Consider the following 15359-nt stretch of genomic DNA (forward strand, 5'->3'; position numbering starts at 1 on the left):
AATTTTTAAAAGTTAGACTTATGTCCTAAAATGTGATCTATCCTACAGTTTGTTCCTTTGTACTAGAAAAGAATGGATATTCAATTATCTGAGGATAGAAGACCCTGTATAAAAACATTAGTTCTAGGTCTTCTAATTTCTTTTCTTTTTTGGGACCACACCTGGCACTGCTCATGGGTTACTCCTGGCTCTGCACTCAGAAATCTCTTCTGGTAGGCCCGGAGGATCATATGGGATATCAGGAATCAAACCTATGTCTGTCTTGGGTTGGCTGTGTGCAAGGCAAATGCCCTACCACTGTGCTATTTCTTCAGCCCCCAATCTTCTAATTTCTTATTTAGGGCTCTTTTGTTCTTCCTGATGTTCTGCCTACTGGATCTATCTAGTGGTGAGAGTGGCATGTTGAAATCTCCCACTACATTGTTTCCATCCAGGTGTTTATCTAGATTTGTAAGGCAAATCCTTATATATTTAGCTGACCCAACATTTGATGTGTATAGTTTAATAAAGTTAGTACTTCTTGTTCTATTTTCTCCCTGATAAATAAGTAGTTTCATTTTTATCACTAATTACTTTCTTGGGGTTGAAAGCAATTTTTGTCTGATATAAGTATGGATGTCCCAGCTTTCCCCCCAAAGATGTGTATAATCTTCCCACACACTTTACTCTGAACTGTGTCTATCCTTAAATTTTTGGTGTGTTTCCTGAGAGCAGCAAATGGTTGGCTTCTTTCCTGATCCAACTCTTTACCCTATGACTTTTGATCGGAGAGTTTTATCTACTGATATTCAAGGAAAATACTGACAGAAAGTGGTGTCATGGAGAAAACAGCACTGACCAAACAAATGGAAAAAAATTTTTTTAATTATTGGGTCACACCCGGTGGCATTCAGGGATTCCTCCTGACTCTATGCTCAGAAATCGCTCCTGGCAGGCTCAGGGACCATATGGGATGCCGGGATTTGAACCACCGTCCTTCTGCATGAAAGGCAAATGCCTTACCTTCATGCTATCTTGCCGGCCCCAACAAGTGGAAACAGAGATAAACAGACAGGACTATATTAAACTCAGAAGCTTCTACACAAAGGCCACCCACAGAATGGGAGAAAGTATTCACCTAATACTCATCAGATAAGGGGCTAATATCTAAGATATACAAGGTACTGACAGAACTTAACAAGAAAAAAATCTAACCCCATTAAAAAATGGGGAGAAGAAATGAAGACACTCAAAGAAGAACTACAAATGGCCAAAAGATACATGAAAAAATGCTCCATATTACTAATTATCAGGGAGATGCAAATCAAAACAACAATGAGGTCCCATCTCAAATCACAGAGACTGGCACTCATCACAAAGAATAAGAATAATCAATGCTGGTGGGGATGTGGGAGAAAGGAAGTCTCATTCACTGTTGGTGGGAATGTTGGCTAGTCCACCCTTTATGGAAAGCGATATGGAGATTCCTCCAAAAACTGGAAATTGAGCTCCCATATGATCCAGCTATACCACTCCTAGGAATATACCCTTGGAACACAGAACATAATATAAATATGCTTACTGTACGCCTATATATGCTTATACTCATTGCAGTGTTATTCACAATAGCCAGAATCTGGAAACAACCCAGATGCCTGACAACAGATAAGTGACTTACAAAACTGGTTCATATACACAATGGAATACAATGCAGCCATCAGGAAAAATGAAGTCATTAAATTTCCTAAACCTTGATGGACATGGAAGCTATTATGCTGAGTGAAATAAGTTAGCAGGAGAGAGAAAGACACAGAATAGTTTCACTCATCTATGGGATTTAAGAAAAATAAAAGACATTATTGTAATAATAATTCCCAGAGATGATAGAGATGAGGGCTGGAAGGACCAGCCCATGAGATGAAGCTTACCAAAAAGAATGGTGAGATCTGTTAGAGAAATAACTACACTGACAACTATCATTTCAATTGTAGTGAGTGAGAGAAATACAATACCTGTCTCAAATACAGGCATGGGGTGGGGGAGAAGGCAGATGAGGGTATTGGTGGTGGGAATGTGGCAATAGTGAAGGGATGTGTTCCTTTTGATAACTGAAATCCAACTACAAACATGTTTGTAATCATGCTGTTTAAAGATATTAATTTAAAAAAGAAAGCTGTTTAGAGTTCTTGTTATTAAAATTGGTTATTTGGCTCATATAAGTGACTCTTCTGTAGTTCATTTAGTCAGTTTGTTTTTCACGAATGGTCCCAGTTTTTTTTTTTTTCTTTAGCCTGAGAATGTTTTTATCTCTATCCCATATAAATGAGAGGTTTTCTGGGTAGTGAACTTTAGGTTAAAATTTTCTTTTATTCAGTAATTTAAATGTAATTTAAATTTTATTCATAATTTAAATGTCAGTCCACTTTTATTTTCTGGACAGTTTCATATGGGAGATATGATGCAGTTCTTTTTGTTGTTGTTTGTTTGTTTTTGTTTTGGGGCCATACCTGGTGATGCTCAGGTGTTACTTGTGGCTATGTGCTCAGAAATCGCTCCTGGCTTGGGGGACCATCAAACCGAGGTCCATCCTGGTTCAGCTGCTTGCAAGGCCAAACTTGCTACCATTGCACTATCGCCCTGGCCCTTGATGCAGTTCTTATATCTTTCCTTTATATATAAGTTTTTCTTTTCCCTTCCTGCCTTAAGTCCATATCTTTGGTTTTTGCTATTTTGATTACTATATGTCTTGGTGTTGTTTTATTTGAGTCTTTTTTGTTTGGTATTCTTCTAGCCTGTTGGATTTCAGCTGCTTTTTTCCAGAGAGAGGGGAATCTCTATGCTATTATCTCTACTACTATGTCTTCTTCCCCTTTCTCTTTGCCTCTTCTTCTGGTATTCTTATTTTGAGATTTTTTTTCTCTTGTCATTCATTAAGTACCTTATATTTTCTTTCATTCTTTGTCTCTCTTTTCTTTTTTGACTTCTTTATTGATGCTGGCTTATAATTTGCCTTCAAGTTCTTCTATCTGGTTCCTCCTACTGTGTGATTCTGCTACTATGGTCCGTAAAAATATTCTTTAGCTCTTTCCATTCTATTTATATGGATTCTTTCATCTTCTGAAAGAGTTTAATTGGCTACATTTCTCATCTTCTGATAGTTTAATTCCACTGGCTAGTGCCTCCTTAATTCCTGTTGCAAATGCATTGTGTTGATTTTAGGTCCTCATTAACCAGGATTATACATTTTGATGGGCTTGGAGATTTGCCTTTATTTCTCTCCCTATCAGCAACTGTAGTTGACGTACATTGCTTTTTTTTTTTTTTTTGTATTTTGCAGGTTGTAAGGGTGGAGTTTTACATTGTCTGTTACTTAACAAAGTGATCTATTGCATTGATTCTACAAAAGGATACTACTGATACATCTGCCTTTCATGTTATTTTCCTAACCAGGCAGGATTATTTGAGTATGCTAAAAAAAAATGCTGATTAGTTACTCAGTTTGAGTTTTCAAGCTATCTATATTGTGTGAGAAAAAGAAGTGGTTGGACTCACCTTTCTGGAAATTGAAGGTATAAATTGAAATGTCTTCATGTGCATGTGCTGTGTGTTCGCATAGGATGAGAGCACAAATGGAAGTCAGTTCAGGTGACTTCCTGGGACTAGGGCTTATTTAGGAGATCAGCTCAGGTTATGTTGGGAGGCTGAGACATATAGAGTCAACTCTAGGAATACAAGTCCCACGCCTAGAATGATGCACCTGGTGTGAGAGGGCAGAAGGACATCATGGTGGGCAACTTTCTGAATAATAACATGTACTTCTAATGAAAAAAAAAAGCCAAAATATATATTGGTTTTTGGGTCATACCTAGCAGTGCTCAGGGGTTACTCCTGGCTCTACACTCAGAAATCACTCCTGGCAGGCTTGGGGGACCATATGGGATGACAGAATTCGAACCACCATCCTTATGCATGCAAGGCAAATGCATTACCTCCATGCTATCTCTCCGGCCCCCAAAATTATATTTTTAAATTAAAATGCTACCAATACTTTAAGGATGTATAAATACCTAGTTTCAAAAAAGAATCCCTTATTCAAATTCTATAAATACCTAGTTTCAAAAAAGAATCACTTATTCAAATTCTATAAAAATTCGTTTTCTTAAGTTTTATTTTGTCTTTTATCTCACTATGAGCTAGAAATTATTCATAGTTGATTTTAGACGTACATTATTCTGCCACCAATCTCACTAGCAGTGTCAACTTCCCCCACTATTATCTTTAGGTTCCTTTCCATACCTTCCTCCTCCCAACCTGCCCTCTTGACAGGCATCTTTTTAAGATTGGTTGTTAAAGTTTGGTTTTCATTATTTCATTTTTGTTGATCTGTGGGTTGGATATTTTTCTCTGTCTTTCATACAATTGATGTTCCTGAATTGCCTTGAACCATACACAACATTAGTTCTCATTTATCTTTCCCTCTACTCTCTATTTATACTCTTCTTTCTATACCCAGGGACCAATTTTGATGTAAGCATCTTCACTTTAAACCATTGAATTCCCTCACCCAGATATTCTAAATACCACATCTAAGTCTCTTAAGGGTCCAGAAAGATAATATTTGGCTTGCCTGGTTTATCACATGTGGCCCTTTGATCCAGGAATGACCACTGAGAAAAGAATCACATACTTCTGGATGTGGTCCACAAAGGAAAAATAAATAATCTTGTATCTAAATAGTTGAGACATTGCTGTTCAGCTCAATGTTGCCAACAACAAAAATCATACATATTTTTTCTTTTATCAGACACAATTTTTACAATAATATCTGAGTCAGACATAGTTATCTGTGGTTGCATTTTGTTAAAATGTAAAGAAGATCCTAGAGTATTTTGTTAAAATGTAATGCAAAGAAGATACTAAAGTTTATGAAATTCTTAATATCTTGGAATCAAGCTGTAAAGTGAAAGAGGATTATAAATGGAGGTGAAATGGCTTCTCTATGAAGAGGAACGATTCTAATTGTATTTAAATTCTATGGGTTTCACAAAAGTAATTAGTGGTAATAATAATATTTTATACTAAAGGAGGATAAAATAGAATCCATTTGAATTTATGCTGGAGAACTCAATGGATAACAATTTGGCGACAGTCTGACTTTCAGGCCCATGCAACAATCATTTCAAATCTTCAAATATCAAGGAAGCTAGAGGGGACTTGAAAAGGCCGAGTCCAGCAGAGGTGGAAATGCATGATCCCTTGGGAAACTCAGATTTCCTTCTAGCTCTCCCTGTGTGAACCTATGCTACATTGTCTGTCTCAAGAAAAATGCTTTGTGTAGGTCTCAAATTTTCCTCACAATTCTTTGAATAACATCTCACTTCCCCCAGCACATCCTTTATTCCTTGTTTAGATAGTGACTTAGACACCATCATCTTTGTTCCTGTTTATTCTGTTTATCCCCACAGAATCTGTACCAGAACAGGTTTTTAGGCCTGGCTGCCATGGCATCTCCATCTCGAAATTCCCAGAACCGACGTCGCTGCAAGGAACCACTGAGACATAGCTACAACCCCGGTCAGTTGCACAGCATGGCCATCAGAACAGGCCCCCATGGCATACCTCGTTCCACCAGTGACACTGACTTGGTCACCTCAGATAGCCGCTCCACACTTATGGTCAGCAGCTCCTACTATTCCATAGGACACTCGCAAGATCTTGTGATCCATTGGGATATAAAGGAAGAGGTGGATGCTGGAGACTGGATCGGCATGTATCTCATTGGTGAGTGTAAATTGTTTAGCTAGATTTGCTATATAGTGCTTCTGAGTTAGCATTCTTGGGAGTATTGTTTGAGTTTAGGATGCGTTCTTTATTTCTTTTCTTTTACCATGAAGAAAGTGGGTGAAGTATCCATGAATATGGAGGGAGATATGTGGCCTTGCTTACTGATACTGTCACTATCACCAAGTGACCACTGATATATTTTTCATCCAACTACAGCAACCCTAAGGGCAAGAACAATAGCATTACCAATGCCCTAAACAGTGGGTGCTCTTTATATGACTGAAACTCAACTACAATTATGTTTGTTATCAAGGTGTTTAAATAAAGATATAAAAAGAACAATGTTATTAGTAATTTAACAGTGAAATCACTTTGATTGCCCTATTAATGCAGTAGTTCAGATAAGAATCAGATAAGAATGATGCATGGCTTTCTCATCCTTCTGTTGATTAACACAAAAAAAAAAGCCATGTGATTTTAGTGACAGCTTAATCTGATTTGCAGTCACACCTTTTCACTGATCTCAGATTCTATCGTTAAGAGATTTGAATTCCATTGACTTATTCCTGAGTATCATGAAAAAGAATTGATGAGCTACATTTACAGCCTGGCAAAGAATACCTATTTAACTTGTAAACTATTCTATTGGATAAAGGGTGGACACAAATCACCCTAATTCCTATATATCAGTAAGATTAGTCATGGCTCTTAGTCATGTACTCAATTGTCTTAATTGCATATTATAAAAAAAGCTTTTTACCAAAGGATAGTTTCCTGGAAAGTGATTCTTAAATGTCAGCAAATGAACAGAATCAAACACTATAAATCGGTGTTTCTAGGAAAAAGTCTTGCAGTAAAAATTTACTTGCTTTGACAAATAAAGTATAATTAAATACAAGTTTTATATTTAGGGTTAAAGATTCAAAAATGCACATGGCTTACCCACACAAAGAGAATAGTTCTGTGTAATTGGCTTAAGAGATCTAAATCAAAGATTATAATTAATAATTCTAATCATTCAGTCTCTTAGCCTAGCATTGCTAGATATGGGTCCATATGCTCTCTCCTAAGAACCATAGGGTACAGCCTCTATTTAAAAATATGTAAATATGGATAATTTTCAGACACAAAAGAGAGAAGGGCTGGAAGTTACAGCTCACCTCATGAAGCTCACCACAAACAGGGATGACTTTAGTTAGATAAATAACTACGTTTTGAACTATCCTAATAATGAAAATGAACGAGGGAAATAGAAAGCCTGTCTAGAGTACAGGCGGGGGTTCAGTGGGGAGGAGGGAGATTTGGGACATTGGTGATGGGAATGTCGCACTGGTGATGGGTGGTGGTCTTTACATGACTGAAACCCAAACACAATCACGTATATAATTCAGGTGTTTAAATAAAAAATATATATAAAAATAGAATACTATTTCCCTCAAAAATATGTAAATACTTAAGTAATAAAAAAGTGAAAAATTGAAATATTTAAAAAAGCAATACTGGAAGCTTAACATAACTCAGTGAGGGAAGGGGTTAGAGGAGTAGTATAGCAGGTAGAGCATTTATCTTGCATGTTAATTACCTAGATTCAATTTCTAGAATCAAAAATATCCCTTAAAACCCACTGTACGTGATCCCTGAGCTAAGAACTAGAAATAAGCTCTGAGAATTGCTGGCTTTGGCCCAAGAAACCCTTTGGATTTATCATTTAATTGGACAGGCCCATGCTTTCATTCACTGTTGGTTGTATTGTATAGGTTCTATGGAGTTTTTTTTTAATAAAAAATAATATAAAGAATGAAATTCCTTTAATTCATTAGTTTTACTTCTTATCATCTACCTCCAAAGCACAAAAACACCTAAACCAAAAAAGAGCACATTCCTGTGCTCATCACATAGTACAATTGCCAGAATATGGGGACAAAATATACAATGACAGACAAATGGACAAAGAATTTTTGGCATATATATGCAGTGGAATACTATGATACTCTAAGAAAACAATTTGCTGAAACTTGGATAGAACTGGATAGCATTAAACTGAGATAAATAAGTCAAAAGAAGAATGACAAGCACTGGTTGATCTCACTAAACTGTGATCTATATGGAAACAAAAAGTTTAAATGATATTGATTGATAACATAATCTGGGTATTATTATACAATCTGAGTATAAGTGAGGCATAGATAAAATGGAGGTGGTGCAGAAGCATGGGGGTTAAGGGGTCTAGAACTCTTTGGTGGTGGTGGTGTGAAGTAAATATACACCAAGACTATAAATGTAAACAATATTGTAAACATGTGATCTTAATTATGGTAAACATTTTAATAAAAAGTGACAAGAAAGAAAAAATAATTCTAATCATTATGATAGTAAATTAATGTATTTATATAAATATAGAAGTATTTTCACCTTTTCCATTTAAATTCCATCTTTAAAAATGTATTTTTAAGGGGCTACTCTGGCAGTTCTCAGCCTAACTGTGGATCTAGTAATGCTTATGAACCACACAAGTAGGATTATTAAACTTGGAACCTCACACATGTCAAAAGTTTGCCCTGCTTATCTATGTAGCTTTAGTGAAGTAAAATAGTTCTATTTAAAGAAATTTACTTAGAGAAGTGAAAGGGAGAGAAAGAGAGCAATATAGAATCACGGAAGAATGAGTGCTATTCCAGCTTTGGAAAAAAAACCTACTTTGCAAAGTCTTATCTCTGAATCTTTAAATTCTTTATTTTGGGGGGTGGTGTACCCAATTATTCTCAGGAAACCTTTGGTACCCACCAGTATTTCTCCATCATCCAAATCAGTGATTCAATGCAAGAGCCTAAAAAGCAATACTGCTCAGGCCCTATGATGCTCAGGGTTCTCCAAAGTTGCACTGGATAATGTTTTTGGGGTTCATGTAGTGCCAGGAATCAAACCCGTGTTGTGCATTAGAGAGTTCCCAATAGTCCCCACTGAGCACTAACTATATATAATAATATATAAGCATATATTATATATTATGTATCATATACAATAAAATTTTGATTGCTATTTTTTCTGTTTTGTCTTTTTAAAAATTTATTTCCATTTCACGGTTTCATTTAAAAATGTGACTTTCAGAATATTTGCTAAGTGGGCCATAGTCTAGTCCTATATATAGGTGGTTCCCATCTTTTGCCCTGTATTATTTATAATCAACATGTGCCTTCTTTTTCTTAGGAACATAAGAAATCCTGTTTCCTTTACCTGATCTATTTCTCCCTTATTCATATGAATCTGTCACAGTCCTTCAAGTGTCTCCAGCTGTCAGGTTTTTGCTATGGGCTTTTCCCTAGATTCTTCTATCAGAGCCCTTCCTTCTTATAACTGATTCAAAGTTATGGCTAAATGATTCTTACTTTTATTACTCTTAAGAATATTAATGATGGGGCCGGGCGGTGGCGCTGGAGGTAAGGTGCCTGCCTTACAAGCGCTAGCCAAGGAACGGACAGCGGTTCGATCCCCCGGCGTCCCATATGGTTCCCCCAAGCCAGGGGCGATTTCTGAGCACATAGCCAGGAGTAACCCCTGAGCGTCAAACGGGTGTGGCCCAAAAAAACCAAAAAAAAAAAAAAATTAATGATAGCTTTTAAGCACAGAATATTAGTGATAGCTTTTTTTTTTTTTTTAATTTTTTTTTATTTAAACACCTTGATTACATACATGATTGTGTTTGGGTTTCAGTCATAAAAGGAACACCACCCATCACCAGTGCAACATTCCCATCACCCAAGTCCCAAATCACCCTCCTCCCCACCCAACCCCCGCCTGTACCCTAAACAGGCTCTACATTTCCCTCATACATTCTCAATATTAGGACAGTTCAAAATGTAGTTATTTCTCTAACTAAACTCATCACTCTTTGTGGTGAGCTTCCTGAGGTGAGCTGGAACTTCCAGCTCTTTTCTCTTTTGTGTCTGAAAATTATTATTACAAGGGTGTCTTTCATTTTTCTTAAAACCCATAGATGAGTGAGACCATTCTGCGTTTTTCTCTCTCTCTCTGACTTATTTCACTCAGCATAATAGATTCCATGTACATCCATGTATAGGAAAATTTCATGACTTCATCTCTCCTGACAGCTGCATAATATTCCATTGTGTATATGTACCACAGTTTCTTTAGCCATTCATCTGTTGAAGGGCATCTTGGTTGTTTCCAGAGTCTTGCTATGGTAAATAGAGCTGCAATGAATATAGGTGTAAGGAAGGGGTTTTTGTATTGTATTTTTGTGTTCCTAGGGTATATTCCTAGGAGTGGTATAGCTGGATCGTATGGGAGCTCGATTTCCAGTTTTTGGAGGAATCTCCATATCGCTTTCCATAAAGGTTGAACTAGACAGCATTCCCACCAGCAGTGGATAAGAGTTCCTTTCTCTCCACATCCCCGCCAACACTGTTTATTCTCATTCTTTGTGATGTGTGCCATTCTCTGGGGTGTGAGGTGGTATCTCATCATTGTTTTGATTTGCATCTCCCTGATGATTAGTGATGTGGAACATTTTTTCATGTGTCTTTTGGCCATGCGTATTTCTTCTTTGTCAAAGTGTCTGTTCATTTCTTCTCCCCATTTTTTGATGGGGTTAGATGTTTTTTTCTTGTAAAGTTCTGTCAGTGCCTTGTATATTTTGGAGATTAGCCCCTTATCTGATGGGTATTGGGTGAATAGTTTCTCCCACTCAGTGGGTGGCTCTTGTATCCTGGGCACTATTTCCTTTGAGGTGCAGAAGCTTCTCAGCTTAATATATTCCCATCTGTTAATCTCTGCTTTCACTTGCTTGGAGAGTGCAGTTTCCTCCTTGAAGATGCCTGTAATGTCCTGTAGTGTTTTGCCTATGTGCTGTTCTATATATCTTATGGTTTTGGGGCTGATATCGAGGTCTTTAATCCATTTGGATTTTACCTTTGTACATGATGTTAGCTGGGGGTCTAAGTTTAATTTTTTGCAAGTGGCTATCCAATTGTGCCAACACCACTTGTTGAAGAGGCTTTCCTTGCTCCATTTAGGATTTCCTGCTCCTTTATCAAAAATTAGATGGTTGTACGTCTGGGGAACATTTTCTGAGTATTCAAGCCTATTCCACTGATCTGAGGACCTATCCTTATTCCAATACCATGCTGTTTTGATAACTGTTGCTTTGTAGTACAGTTTAAAGTTGGGAAAAGTAATTCCTCCCATATTCTTTTTCCCAATGATTGCTTTAGCTATTCGAGGGTGTTTATTGTTCCAAATGAATTTCAAAAGTGTCTGATCCACTTCTTTGAAGAATGTCATGGGTATCTTTAGAGGGATGGCATTAAATCTGTATAATGCCTTGGGGAGTATTGACATTTTGATGATGTTAATCCTGCCAATCCATGAGCAGGGTATGTGTTTCCATTTCCGTGTGTCCTCTCTTATTTCTTGGAGCAGAGTTTTATAGTTTTCTTTGTATAGGTCCTTCACATATTTAGTCAAGTTGATTCCAAGATATTTGAGTTTGTGTGGTACTATTGTGAATGGGGTTGTTTTCTTAATGTCCATTTCTTCTTTATTACTGTTGGTGTATAGAAAGGCCATTGATTTTTGTGTGTTAATTTTGTAGCCTGCCACCTTGCTATATGAGTCTATTGTTTCTAGAAGCTTTTTGATAGAGTCTTTAGGGTTTTCTAAGTAGAGTATCATGTCATCTGCAAACAGTGAGAGCTTGACTTCTTCCTTTCCTATCTGGATTCCCTTGATATCCTTTTCTTGCCTAATCGCTATAGCAAGTACTTCCAGTGCTATGTTGAATAGGAGTGGTGAGAGAGGACAGCCTTGTCTTGTGCCAGAATTTAGAGGGAAGGCTTTCAGTTTTTCTCCATTGAGGATAATATTTGCCACTGGCTTGTGGTAGATGGCCTTCACTATATTGAGAAAGGTTCCCTCCATTCCCATCTTGCTGAGAGTTTTGATCAAGAATGGGTGTTGGACCTTATCAAATGCTTTCTCTGCATCTATTGATATGATCATGTGGTTTTTATTTTTCTTGTTATTGATGTTGTGTATTATGTTGATAGATTTACGGATGTTAAACCAGCCTTGCATTCCTGGGATGAAACCTACTTGATCGTAGTGGATGATCTTCTTAATGAGGCATTGAATCCTATTTGCCAGGATTTTGTTGAGGATCTTTGCATCTGCATTCATCAGTGATATTGGTCTGTAATTTTCTTTTTTGGTAGCGTCTCTGTCTGGTTTAGGTATCAAGGTGATGTTGGCTTCATAAAAGCTATTTGGAAGTGTTTCTGTTTGTTCAATTTCATGAAAGAGTCTTGCCAAGATTGGCAGTAGTTCCTCTTGGAAAGTTTGATAGAATTCATTAGTGAATCCATCTGGACCTGGGCTTTTGTTTTTCGGCAGACATTTGATTACTGTTTTAATTTCATCAATGGTGATGGGGGTGTTTAGATATGCTACATCCTCTTCCTTCAACCGTGGAAGATTATAAGAGTCCAAGAATTTATCCATTTCTTCCAGGTTCTCATTTTTAGTGGCGTAGAGTTTTTCAAAGTAGTTTCTGATTACCCTTTGAATCTCTGTCATATCAGTAGTGATCTCTCCTTTTTCATTCCTGATACGAGTTATCAAGTTTCTCTCTCTCTCTTTCTTTGTTAGGTTTGCCAGTGGTCTATCAATCTTGTTTATTTTTTCAAAGAACCAACTTCTGCTTTCATTGATCTTTCGGATTGTTTTTTGAGTTTCCACTTCGTTGATTTCTGCTCTCAGCTTTGTTATTTCCTTCTGTCTTCCTGTTCTTGGGTCCTTTTGTTGAGCATTTTCTAGTTCTATTAGCTGTGTCATTAAGCTACTCAGGTAAGCTCCTTCTTCCTTCCTGATGTGTGCTTGCAAAGCTATAAATTTTCCTCTCAGTACTGCTTTTGCTGTGTCCCATAAGTTCTGAGAGTTTGTGTCTTTATTGTCATTTGTTTCCAGGAACCTTTTTATTTCCTCCTTGATTTCATCTCGGACCCATTGGTTATTGAGCATGAGGCTGTTTAACTTCCAGGTGTTAAAGTGTTTCTTCTGAGTCCCTTTGGAGTTCACAAATAATTTCAGAGCCTTGTGGTCAGCGAAGGTAGTCTGCAAAATTTCTATCCTCTTGATCTTATGGAGGTATGTTTTATGTGCCAGCATGTAGTCTATCCTGGAGAATGTCCCATGTACATTGGAGAAGAATGTGTATCCAGGTTTCTGGGGATGGAGTGTCCTATATATATCCACTAGGCCTCTTTCTTCCATTTCTCTCCTCAGGTCTAGTATATTCTTGTTGGGTTTCAGTCTGGTTGACCTGTCCAGTGTTGACAAAGCCGTGTTTAGGTCCCCCACAATTATTGTTTTGTTGTTGATATTATTTTTCAGATTTGTCAGCAGTTGTATTAAATATTTTGCTGGCCCCTCATTCGGTGCATATATGTTTAGGAGAGTGAATTCTTCCTGCTCTACGTACCCCTTGATTAATATAAAATGTCCGTCTTTGTCCCTTACAACCTTCCTGAGTATAAAGTTTGCATTATCTGATATTAGTATGGCCACTCCAGCTTTTTTATGGGTGTTGTTTGCTTGGATAACTTTTCTCCAGCCTTTTATTTTGAGTCTATGTTTGTTCTGACTATTCAGGTGCGTTTCTTGTAGGCAGCAGAAGGTTGGATTGAGTTTTTTGATCCATTTAGCCACTCTGTGTCTCTTAACTGGTGCATTTAGTCCATTGACGTTGAGAGAAAGAATTGTCCTGGGATTTAACGCCATCTTTATTTCAAAATTTGGTGTGTCTTTTGGGTAGTCTTGTCTTAGATTAGGTCTTTCAGTTTTTCTCTTAAGACTGGTTTTGTGTCTGTGAAGTTTCTGAGCTGTTTTTTGTCTGTGAAACCATGTATTCTTCCATCAAACCGGAAAGTGAGTTTTGCTGGGTATAGTATTCTGGGTGAAGCATTCATTTCATTCAGTCTTGTCACAATATCCCACCACTGCTTTCTGGCATTGAGCGTTTCTGGTGACAGGTCTGCTGTAAATCTCAGGGAAGCTTGCTTGAACATGATTTCCCCTTTTGATCTTGCTGTTTTCAGAATTCTGTCTCTATCTGTGGGATTTGTCATTGTGACTAGGATGTGTCTTGGGGTGGTTTTTCTGGGGTCTCTTTTGGTTGGTACTCTTCGGGCATGCAGGATTTGATCACATATATTCTTTAGCTCTGGAAGTTTCTCTTTAATGATGTTCTTGACCATTGATTCTTCCTGGAAATTTTCTTCCTGGGTCTCTGGGACTCCAATGATTCTTAAGTTGTTTCTGTTGATCTTATCATAGACTTCTATTTTCGTCTGTTCCCATTCTTTGACTAATTTTTCCATTGTCTGCTCATTTGCTTTAAGTTTTTTGTCCAATCTCTCCTGCTGTATGGAATTGTTATGTATCTCATCTTCCACAGCACCAAGTCTATTCTCAGCTTCTGATACCCTGTCCCAGAGCTTATCCATTTTGTCATTCACTTCGTTTACTGAGTTTTTCAGGCCTGTTAGTTGACATGTTATTTCAGTTTGGAGTTTTGTCATTTCTGCCTTCATATTTTCTTGGTTCTTATTAGTGTTCTGTTCAACTCGATCCATGGTTTCTTGGAGTCTGTTGAGCACTTTCCATATTGCTAGTCTAAAGTCCTTATCTGAGAGGTTGATTAGTTGTTCAGTCATTATCTGGTCCTCAGAATTGTCATCTTCATTCTCTATGTCTGATGCTGGCCTGCGCTGTTTCCCCATTGTCACATTTGTATTGTGGGTTTTTCTACGTGTTGTAGTGGTATTCATTGTCTATATGATGTAGGCAGCCCACTCCTCTGGCTCCTCCCTTTCTGGATGGGCTGACTTGCCTCTAAGGGAGGGGAGTCCTCCGTGGATGAAGCCTCACACTGGGTCAAATCTTAGGCCCGAGCATGTAACAGAGAAGACAGTCCAGAGAGAAATGTTTGCTTCTGTGATATAGCGCCGTTCTTAGTGTGATTTTTCCTTCTTGTTGCAATGGAGTTCTTTCCTTAGAAAGAGTGCACGGCCGCGTAGCGAAGCGGAGCGGCCGTGCTCCTCTGAGCCTCTTTTTGCCCCACTCGCAAGAGTTTCACGCAAGAGGACAGTAGACAGACATAGACAGGTCACACTCACAGTCTTTCACAGCTGAGCCCCACTGGGCCGGTGTACTTTCGCGGATTTTCCCCGCCTGGTGTCACACACAGGGAGCCAGCTTTTGCAAAGGATAGCCGGTTTTTATGCTCTGAAGTCCCTCCCTGAAAATGGCGTCTGGGCGAGCGAGGTTTCTGGAGGCTCTTTTTGCCCCACTCGCAAGAGTTTCACGCAAGAGGACAGTAGACAGTCATAGACAGGTCACACTCACAGTCTTTCACAGCTGAGCCCCACTGGGCCGGTGTACTTTCGCGGATTTTCCCCGCCTGGTGTCACACACAGGGAGCCAGCTTTTGCAAAGGATAGCCGGTTTTTATGCTCTGAAGTCCCTCCCTGAAAATGGCGTCTGGGCGAGCGAGGTTTCTGGAGGCTCTTTTTGCCCCACTC

General features: G+C 38.2%; 1 protein-coding gene across 1 annotated transcript in view; it reads left to right on the forward strand.

Annotated features, from left to right (window-relative positions):
- The window catches only part of HECW1 (HECT, C2 and WW domain containing E3 ubiquitin protein ligase 1), a 328209-nt gene that overhangs the window by 113771 nt on the left and 199079 nt on the right, over positions 1-15359 (forward strand). Inside the window, exon 3 of the mRNA XM_049775686.1 lies at positions 5445-5760. Within this exon, the coding sequence (XP_049631643.1) occupies positions 5445-5760 (316 nt within the window). The remainder of the gene's footprint in view (positions 1-5444; positions 5761-15359) is intronic.

Source organism: Suncus etruscus, chromosome 6 (assembly GCF_024139225.1).
Source record: "Suncus etruscus isolate mSunEtr1 chromosome 6, mSunEtr1.pri.cur, whole genome shotgun sequence".
Lineage (NCBI taxonomy): Eukaryota > Metazoa > Chordata > Mammalia > Eulipotyphla > Soricidae > Suncus > Suncus etruscus.